This window comes from Cariama cristata, unplaced genomic scaffold (assembly GCF_000690535.1).
Source record: "Cariama cristata isolate BGI_N322 unplaced genomic scaffold, ASM69053v1 scaffold14577, whole genome shotgun sequence".
NCBI classification, from domain to species: Eukaryota; Metazoa; Chordata; class Aves; order Cariamiformes; family Cariamidae; genus Cariama; species Cariama cristata.
The window spans coordinates 37,590-48,885 of NW_009627191.1; the positions used below are offsets into that span (position 1 = coordinate 37,590).

The 11,296-nt window shown below is 37.0% G+C and overlaps 1 protein-coding gene across 1 annotated transcript in view; it reads right to left on the reverse strand.

The window, feature by feature from the left end:
- Positions 1-10,882, reverse strand: part of RFX6 (regulatory factor X, 6) — a 34,511-nt gene extending 23,629 nt beyond the window's left edge. The window contains exons 1-3 of the mRNA XM_009704353.1: positions 10,715-10,882; positions 9,111-9,172; positions 1,270-1,347 (exon numbers count right to left, since the gene is read on the reverse strand). Of these exons, the coding sequence (XP_009702655.1) occupies positions 1,270-1,347; positions 9,111-9,172; positions 10,715-10,882 (308 nt within the window). The remainder of the gene's footprint in view (positions 1-1,269; positions 1,348-9,110; positions 9,173-10,714) is intronic.
- Positions 10,883-11,296: the final 414 nt, after the last annotated feature.

Sequence of the window (11,296 nt, forward strand, 5' to 3'; positions counted from 1 at the left end):
AATTCAACATCTCATACATGAGAGCACAAGTCCTAACACAAAGAAAACGTTCCTAACTACTGAATCAACTAGTGAGTAGTCCTGAAAATCTTAGAGAGTATCTATGCCATCTTTACGTGAGTGTATACCTTCTGAAATCCAGCCACGGGGAATTTTGTAGAACCTCCACTTTCTTTGCAGTCATTGCTGCTAGATTGTGCAAGGACAGAGCTTTACATGAAAAGGGCACTGGCTGACATAAAGCTGAGGACTAAGAGTGATTATATTCCTTTAAATGGAAATTACTGTCTTTTAGTCAATTAAATGAGCAATTTGTTCAAGATAATTCTGTATTACGAAAGAACCTCGTCTCGCTGTGTACCAGTAACGTCTCTGCAGCTCTGGATAAATGCTGGACAAGGAAATGGCATATTCCAGTCTATTATACCTTAAGTCCTGCAGCAGAGAGACACCTCCTTTTAAGCATCATTGGCAACATTACCCTCAATTTTCACATTTGTCCTATTGTTTGGAAAAAGTCTCTTTGGATATAACCTACATCTGCCAGCAGCTGAATTTTCTATGTGTGATTATAAGCTCATTTATTCCTTTCCTTTCTCAGAGTCCCCACTTATACAGGCATACTGCCGTAGACAATGAAAGCCGTCATTCAAGCCATATGTGAACAGAGACATTTGTTTTACGAACAATTAATCTTTGGCAAACTAACAGGCAGCTATCGTAACGTATTGATCCTGCTAGCTGTCCCTTAAATAAATATAATTAGAGCTTCCTGGGTTAGGTTTAAACTGATATTAGCCAGTCAAAGGACCTGTAAATATTAATCTACACTGACCCCTCCCTCCTGCCCACAGGTGCCAGCTTCACACCATTCTCCAGACATTTCATAATGGGAAGCTGTCCTGGGGAAAGAACTCAGAGGGTGACACACAAGCAAACAAAATGAGACAAGTGTTCTGGAAATGGTGTTTTTCTGCCTCACATGAACTTGAACAAATCTGCTGCTGCTGTAAGTTGATGAAGCTTCTACACTGACTGCGGTGGGGTCACACTGGAAGACACTAGCAAAAGATCTGGATCAACCACTTAAAATAAAATCAATGTCTTCAGGAAGCAAACTCCTACTTAAATCTAGCAATGCCAGACATTGAGATATGCAGTAATACTAGTTCTGGTATCAACAAAAATTAGTGTCCTACAAATACCTTCCTAAGGAAAGGATAAAGTTAGACCTTCACTGACTAAGTCTCAGAAATTATGTTATTGTACCTGGTTAAGCCTTTTCCAGAATACACAGAGTGGTAGTATGCACTGCTTTCTTTGATGCCAATTCCATAATAGTGATACCTGTGGTAAAAAAAAGAGGAGTGTTTATGAGTGACGTATCAAGTAAAGCAAACTGTCAAATTGATTTTCAATGCTTTCTGAAAACTTTTCTTAACAGTGTCTACCAACTCCTTTCATTGACATGGAACAAAATCTGCTCTCATAGAAAACAGTATTGGCATGATTTGATCCAAAATTCAAGGACAGGATCTTCTTTAAATTTAAAACACTTTCTCTCTTACAAGAATGCAGTTGGAACAGCAAATCTCCTAGAAACATGCTACATCTCTTTTCCCTAATACGCATTATCTTTCGTTCTACTTCACCTGTTGAAAGGGTGCTGGGTTTGATCTACCAGGTTTATTTTATCAGGCTTACCACAGTTATATTTAGACAGTCCCACAGAGCACTTCCCAGTTGAAAATAACTTGCCAGTGTACCCTATAAATTAGTGTTCAGCCTCCTATGACTGAAAATGCGAACATGTCATTCATTCATTCATTCTTCTCTCAGGTTGCAGGATGACCGACCCCAAACTATTTAGCCACTTAAGCAGTTCTCATCCACATTTGTCTCCCTTGCTGCTCTCCTGGAGATTACTGCTCCCAAATAGGGCTGGAAGAAGGGAAGACGCGCCTGTTGCTCAGGCTGTGCAGTGCTGAGCCCAACACCTTAACCAAAGGCACTAGAGAGGGTGGGTTGGTGCTAAGAAAACTGGCTATGCAGTAGATTCTTACTGCTTTCCACTGATTTTGCTACAAAAGAAGTGACCTTCAGGAGAAGGGCAGGAGAGCAAGCTGGGGGCAGCTCGCTCTTTACTGGTCATAGCAAAGTTTGTTTGAGTTCATCTATCAAAGGTGATAGGCCCTGTCTTATAAATTCCACTCAATAGATTTAAAAACTGATTGTGTTAAACCAAATTTGTCTAAGAATGCTGTGGATAGTACACTCAGGTTCATTTGTTTTTTACTAAAATTAGCTTGAAAACACCAGGGCAGCTGGTTTAACTAAACTGCTTCAAAGTAACACTTGTAGTTCAAGTACATTGCATGTAAACCAAGACTAACATAGAGGCAACACTTTGCAACACCTTGCACTGATCTCACTGAAATTTCTCAAAAGCTTGAAGAAATGCACTCTTAAGACACAAAGCTCCCAGTAAATAGTTCATAGAACACATAAACAAAAGGTTTCAGCTCATCTCTGCTATTCCTGGTGATGCCCAGAAAAAAAAAAATCACAATCTTACTATTTGTTCTTGTATAGGACAGCCACAGATAAGAACAAAACCCTCAAATGCTTTATATTTACATGGCTGACTAAAGGCATAGATGCAAATGATAATTAAGAAAATGTTCATTAGGGTGACATGTTTGCTTAGGCTAGGTAGCTTTGAAAATCCCAGCTGAAATAGTCATTCAGTTTCTGGGCAGTCTGTTGTGTGCATTCAGGATTTCACAACCAAGAAAGGTGATAGAAAGTGGCTGCTGCTAAACATCAGAGCATTTACTGTTTGTCTGCAACTGACGAGTCAACGTAATACCCCTAGATCACAGTGGTACCTGGCGACCCATAAGAAGGCCAGAAGTTTCTCCCCTATTTCTTTACTGTTAGTTTTCTTGCCCCCTAAGTGTATTTCTGCGAGGAATGGTGATGTGGTGAACTGACAGTTATTAACTACCTGTTAATACTCAGAAGCTCAGACGTGGGACCATCTGCTCATAACAGTTCCCCTTTTATCCACTGAAGTCAGAGTTGGCTGACCAAAGCAAAGTGACACCTCAAGGTGCTTTAGGACACCAATGGGACCTTTCATTAAATACGATAATGCTAGACTGTTGTCCTCCGGTTCACACCCAATACCGTGTTACCTACATTGTGAGTTAAAGTCCTGAAGGTTTTCAACCACTACTTTTGGTTTAGGAGTATCAAACACATAGTCTTGGTTCAAAGACCTGGATCTGGAAATTCCTAATATTTGACAGAGTTCTGACACTAATACTAAAGGCATGAACATTTTTTCTTCTTTCATGAAAACAAAGTAATTCTAGATGTGATACAAGAGGTATTGAAAATATACACATATGGTTTCTTTGAAATAACAGCATTTACTTACTCTTGACATTGCAAAGGTTGTGTGTTGAACAGGATGAAAAACAAAACAGAGCTCTGGCTGCTTCTTTAACCATGTTATCTGCACATCTGTCATTGGCCCTGTAAGCAAGCAGTTGCTTACGTCTCATTCCAACACCCTAAATCTCCCAGTTTCAATCACATGCCATTTTTTAAATTCTAAAAATAAAACCACACTTTCACCACAAAATTAAAATTTCCTCCCGCTACAGTTGGAGTCGGCTAGAGGCAAGGAAAAGCATTACTTCTTTACAAAGCTAGGATCCAATAAAAAGCATCACTTCTTTACAAAGTTAGGATTCAATATCTAGATCATTCAACATCTAATTTGATATTAACATATTTGGGCTAGAAACAGGAACTGCTGTATGATTTGGATTCTCAGGTTTCCAGTGGTAGGCAATACACTTTTTCCTGTTCTGGAACGCCCCAAGATAACAGAATTTATCATTGTGACATTTTGTTATCTAGAGAATAGATATTTTCAGTGCATATTCTGTGTGTATTAAAGGCACAGCAGTTGTTATCCTGATTTCCTTCAGGATTTGTGTAGTTGAATTTTTAGTACTAAAAAATACAGCTTTCCAGTTGTGACACAGAAGCAATTAAAAAAATTATAATCTACACTTTTCAAGCTCTGTCTGGCACACTTCATAGAGTAATAAAGTATGAAGATTTTTATTCTCTTACAAGCCAGTCATTAGCTGAATAGCTTATTTTGAGCTCCCTGTTGAGAGTAGTGCATCCATCCCAGACACATTTTTAACCTACGACTTCACGTACCTTCTGTCTTTTTATATGCATATTTCTATCTGTATGTACAGTATATATGTATTTTACTATTTATATTTCTATCATATAATTAATAAAATGAAACCAGTCATAAAGAACTTCTCAATTTTTGTAACAAATCTTCTAAAAAACAAGCTGAACTGCTTTCCTCGTTTTATTTCAGTGGTTTCTTGTAACATATGTTCCTACGCAACTAGTAGCCCTGATTTTAGCGTACACTGACACAAATGATAGCTGATAAGGAAATGATAGGCTTAAGCTGTTCAGGGACTTGCAATAACTTGTTATCACAGGGCCAGCTGCCATATCAGTTTTATTAACCCACTAAATCACTCCTAATAAATAAGATAATAGTTTCCAGACATGATGGATAAAAGCTAAGATTCATCATTGATCAAAGTCTACCAAGAAATTAAATTGTAACTTGAGCTCAAACAGTCTTCTGTGTGTATGGACTGAGCGGTATGTACGTTTTCTCGAATAGCTGCTCCAGGTAATTCATGTACCGTGAAGGTTATAACTGGGTTCTCGCAGTGACCACAGTATGTTCAACATTACCTATTCAAAAAGGCAGATTCATAACTTGCTGCACAGACAACTGTTGTTTATGAAATACTAAACTAAGGGAGCAGTTTGCAGTATTTATCATGCTGGGTCTTCTTCCATTCAGCAATCTGGAGTGATTAGCATGCGCCTGACAGATGGAAGAACTTTATTAACAAAATTGCGTCCAATGTGTTGTACTTTCTTGGTCAAAAGTTTAAATGAGTGCTTTAGTATTGACACTTTTGTATAAATGGGTTGTTGGATGTAAACACAGAGAGAGAGACTCTGACTCGAAGATCCAGGATTTATTAGACCCGTTTTCAAGTCTCTCCTTTGCCCAGAACTGGAGATGATAAATGCTGCTTGGAATCAGAGGAGGAACTAACATTTGTGTATCTCCCACCTTAGAACAGCACCTGTATCCCACATCTTAGAGGAGGAGTTCTTTCTCAAATCCAATTCATGTTCATAAGAATGCTAGAAAGAGCTTGGCCTTGTTCAGGTATGGGAGAAAAAGAATTTCTGTCACCTTGAAGATGATAGAAAGAGGAACTGATTTTCTTTGCTTTCTTCTGACCACAGCCAGGCTCTATCGATACGTTACTGTGTATGCATGCAGTGTCCAGTAAGGCACTTCATTCCTGATGAGTTAGCTTTTCTTTGCAATGTAAGAACAGTGATTCAATTGGAGTGGAATTGTCTTTTTCCTTTCATGGTTTTGCAGCATCTGACTCAGAAGAGCCCTGGACAATGACCAGAGCTTCTAGGCCATAAGAAACATCACTGTCAGGAATAATTAGTACTATTACTGCTCCTACTAACATTATATCAAAATAGTGATAGCAGCAACAGAAATAAAACAATGTCACTACACTACCATGCTTAAAAAAATAGGATTTAATTGCTAGTAAGAAGTGTCTCTTACCAGTCCCAGTAACCCAGCTTTTTTCTGCACAGAAACAGCTTACAACACTTAAAGTCCATGCTGACATAAAAGCAGAGGGTAACTAGTCATTTACCAAAACTAATGAACACTCCCTTAATTTGCTTATTAATTTAATGGAAATACTTCTGTAAATTATATTTGAGAGACTAACTGCTACTTGGTGAAAGCAGAAATGAATTTGCTCCTCAGTGAGCCTGTGGTTCTGGGGGGGGTTATGGTCCACAACATCAGAAACAGATAAATAGATAATCAGAGATCATTATTTATACTGCTACTTCTCTATGACTACTTGCTGCTCTATTCAGTCTCTGAACTGGAGATATTGTCACTTGTGCCTTTTGTGAGGTCCTTTTTTGCACAGCAAGAACAAGGTAAATGTATCTTAGTGGAAATGAGAATTGCAGAGGAAAAGTCTCTGAGGAAAACTCCAATGGAAAAAAAATAAGGAGAAAAAAATGCCAGATGTTCAAACACAAGTTGCTGATGCCTCATCCCTTTGAGGAAATTGTTCAAGAACAGTTAATCCATATGAAAATATGGCACATAATACCACCAAGGTCAGTAGGGATACAGGATCTGCCAAAGAAATTTTGGGCACGAGGTATTTCTGTGCTAATACTGTTAAATGTCTTAGAGAAAAGGGGAATACAGTGACACATGTGCCAACACAATTAATTTTGTAGCTAGATTCCCAGGTCAAAACCTAGATTTGAAACATACTCCTTTACTTAATAGAGGTTGACTTACTGTGATTTAATTTATGCAGACACATTATATGTTTCGGAAGTTTGGATCCTGATTGGATCTTGTTTATCAATTCATTAGATACATCAGAACAAAAATATAATGAGCATTTGGGAGACTTCTCCCCTTGTATTATCTCATTCACTATAACTTAAAAGTTGTTCTTCAAATATGTTGGTTTATGAACCTGACTAAGACTTAACCAAGGCATTGATAAATTAGTAGGTTGTCAAATATTCCTGCACAGATTGTGAACAGTAGTTCTCATAAAATCTTAAACACAACATGAGCAGCAAATGTCCATCTGTAAAGCTGACTAAGTCTATATCAGATTATGCCTAGCTGAACTTCACCACAGCAGACAACACATGAAATCCCTCTTTTCTCCTATAAATAACCTTTCTAATAGTAACTCTCCTCAAAACCCCTCTATTCAGCATCTATAGGTCAGCCACAAAAAGAGAAATGAACTTCAGTTTCAGTTTTCCTCTATACAATGCAGATTAAGTACTCTCTCCAACAGATTATGAATTTGTAAGACTCTGACAGAAACTATGCAATGACTGTCCTCTGTTAAAAAAGGAAAAATACTCTATGCAGGCTCTGTTTCCTTTGGATTTTATTTTTATTAGTGATTATTTAAAATAAATACTTGAGACATACTCAAGAAATAGAATGTCTTTGTAAAAAAAGGAAATTTTTCCCGACCTTCATTTCTACTGCAACAAAACCTAAAATTCACAAATGACATCTCCTATGCACTCTTCAGGAAAACTAAGGTGGAATCAACTGGCTATTTGTTATATTTCTAAGGCAGGAAGAAAATCAAGCATAACACCATGAAACAACCTCCCAAAATTATAAAAGTAAACAATGCATCTTTCAGACATTCTTAGTGTATTGCAAAGCACTTCGGAAAAACAGAGTCTTACAGTTTTTTTCCTTTTCAGTCTCCTTTTGTTTTGAGTTTTGCTTACAAATTACTGAAAGACAAGAGTAACTTTGTCTTTCAAGGCTAAGTCATTCAAAACAAAGAGTTTTCCCAAACAGAGTGTTTGAGTTTCTTCTATTACTACCAGTATTCTGGTTTTCTATCTCATGCATTAGCAAAATGTTTCTTTGGTAATTTTCTGGGGTTTAGTTTTGTTTCAGTAAACCATCAACTCTTTGTGCTTTCTTCTATCAGTCACGGATAGTTTCATGAATCTTATTCAGTAAGTGCATAAACGCATTTGTAATTTTAAGCATGAGAAAAATCCTAGGGCTATTCACATATTTAAAGGCATCCATCTCCTAAAATATAGACAGATGCTTAATTTTTCTGTATACACAGAAAGCTGAACGCAGTATCTATCCTAATGTGCTCCTCATAGCAATGCCTTCTTTTTAGGAAAATCTATTTTGAAATCAATAGAAATATACAGATAAGGGTCTGGTCTAAATTTGACTTAGGATTGAAAATCATTGGTTTTGGAGAGTTACTTTAAAAGAACAAATCTATTTAACTAGTCTTATTTTATGTTGAATGGTATGGGTACACTATTTAGGTTTAAATATTTTTTTAAACCAGATATTAATAAAGACGGAAATAACAATTTAAAGCACAACACTCAGAAAAGCTCAGAGCCAGTCTTGGTTTCAGGCAAAACTGTTGTATTTGTGGCTCGCCAAACAGAGATAGAAGTTTCCTGGAACTACCTAACTCATAGCTTGATACTAGCAATACCCTAGAGCATTATTTTAACTTCCCTACAATCCTTACATCAGTACACCACACAGGTTTTCACTTCCTTAAGAAGTAGCATTCCCCTATTAAAAACGAAAATCAGACTGGGGACAATTCATCAGTCCTTCCTCAGCAGTCTTGATATCAGGACAGAGGAGGGAGGGTGGACATAAGGGAATATGTTGTTACCGTTGGTTCACCACAGTTTCACACTAACTTTATCATGGCCAAAAGCATAATGTCAGAACCAGAACTAACAAAAATTTCACCACAGGAGATATGTAATTATCTGTGATAATTTCCTAAGCCTAATATTCCACAGATCAAATATGCAAATTAATTGGATACATTACTTACGAAATGACTGCACTACAGGTTGCATACTTTTCAGAGTTTTTATAAGTTACCCACAACAAAGAGCAGACGTATACCTTCCTCTCAATTTAAGACATCCTTTTTTTTCTAGTGTCTTTAAATTAATCCATATTTCTATGTGGAGAACACAATGAAAGTTGTTAGGTTTGCAAAAGGCAAATAAGATCATAGTTAAATTGCACATTATTCACAGAAAGATGAGCAGCTGTAATAAACATATATGTATTATATAACATCTTTTATATAAAACATTTTTACATATATTTGCAACAAATGCATGGTTCTATAAATATACTGACAAGTTTTAGAAGCTTGATCAGTTTAGTGTTACAAATTATGCCTGTAGTAATGTTTACAAATTCACACTCTGTACCAGTTTTATCATGTACACGAAAGCGATCACTTGCAGCTTGTCATCTGAATAAACCCCCCTGCCGATTAGCATTTACTACGGAGACATGGAAATACATGTCATTCCTAGAACGCATTCTGTAAGTGGATACACAGACAATTGTGCCTTACTTTGAATGGCCCCTTGTTCCAAGCCGCCTCGTGGTAAGGAGAGGGAATTTCTGGCGAATGGTCTAAAGAGAAAATAACTGTATTAATTTCCAACACTGCTAGCCTTTCCTAGAAATCTGTTCATAGAAAAATCATACCGTACATATATGGTCTAATGTAGTCCATCAACAAGTATTTGTGACACTTATGGCACGACATAAACAATTAAGCATGTTTTACACTGCAGGGGTCTTTCCATCCTCATCCATCTTGCTGTGTATCTCCAGTCCTCCCGCCCATAACCTCCTTCCCACCCTTCCCACCTGCTCTTCCTTTTCGTTTTCACTGTTACAATTTAAAATCTAGTTTTCTTCACCAGGATCCTGTTTCATTCATGTCCCTAAAGTACAACTTTTGCTTCAGAGATCTAAACACAACAGGGAAAGATCTGCTCTCGAGCTCTTCTGTTTTCAAAGTCAAACAACTACAAATAAATACGGTTTTTATTTGAAAAGTGTGATCTGAAGCTTGAAGCAAGCAAATATTTGCCTCACAGGTGCTTCTGTGTCCTCCACTATCAAAGTGCTGGACAGTCTTAAACTTATTTAGGCTCACTGAAACCCTATGAAAGCTTCTGTTAGCTCTATGCTGCACATAAAGAATTCACGTTATGTGATTTAATCCAAGTCAAGCAAACCATTCTGTCACTGGACTCCTGAGATTGAGATGAGTTCCCTAAAATATCCTACTCTTCCTTTAAAGAATGATGCTTTAAGCAAAAGGTTTATTAAGTAAGAAAGTAATTCCATGATAGAGGTAGATCTAATAGATACCTCTAACAGACAGATCACTGTCGAAACAATGTTTGAACGGAAAATTATTGTCTTCCTCAGTTATATTGGAGCTGTGTAACGAAAATGAGACATACACTTTCTCAGTACATCCAACTTAAGAGGAAAAAAATTAGTAAATGAACATTTTATGAACTGGATTTTAAATCCCTTATTCTTATTTAATTAAATTAATGCATTTTGCTATGTATGAACAATGACTAGATCAGTAGTGTTTAAAAAAAAGATGATCCTTGAAGCATTTTTGGTTTCCTGTTTCACTAACTACTCAGGATTTAATTTGGAGAGTTCACATCTCCCTTTCATTAAATGATTTCAGGATTAATTGTAGGGAAGGGTAGAAAAGAGGATGAATCAACAATTTTTCACTCAGGAGCTCTTTGTGTTATTAATTTTTATTCCCCTTCTTGTATTGCTTCTTGTGTCGCATCTCACTTTACACTGCCTTTAGTATAATTAAAAGTGTCTTCCATGTCAGATCTGGTTTTGTGGAAAGAACCCCATTAATGTCATCATCAAAAAGGGAATAAAAAGCTCTCGGAGAGAATGCCCTTTATTGTATGAAATAACAATAAATCAAAGGGAATTTCAGTTTCATTCTCCTAAAGCTGATGCCATGAAATCCCTTCATATGGAACAGTGTAGTCAGTCTGATTCCATGTACATTAGCAGTAAAAAACATGTGAATTTGAGAGGAATTTTGACACGGGCATACTAAATCGTGATTCTACCAAAGAATTAATCTAACCAATTATGAAGGCATTTACTCTTTACCTTCCCAAAAGTTGCAGCACAGGCAGGTTCCAGTTTTTCTTTTCTGCAGAAGTCTAAATAATGGGCATAAAGGATGCATCTTGGTAAACAAACTCCTTCACAGACAATGTAATTTTCTTCCAGCCTGTATAGAGAAAGAAACTGCCAGAGTAAGAAGTAACATGCCATGTCTCCCGACTTTATTTTCCTTCTGGTTTTCAGTACTGCCCTCTTTCTTTTTTAATTTTACTGAAGAATTCCACAAGAACACACAGATGAGTTTCTCCTGAACAAGACAGACACTACAGACTGTCTCCACACTTGGTGCTTAGGTTAGTTGCAGAATACGGAAAATCTGGGGCCAGGTCCCTTTTCTAAATGAATCTTTTTCAATGTCTGGACTTTTTTGCTCTGTATAAATAATTAAATGTTCATCAACTAAGAGTCAACCTTGCTCTGAAAATAAAAGCACTAACCAGACCATGAAAGACTTGGGTTTAAGTCTGTCCTTTGAATACAGCAGGGGTTTGAACTTGCATCTTCTGTCCCACTGTATCTTTAACAACTGAGCTGATGTCTCTTTTCTTCCTACTTTTGCTTTTT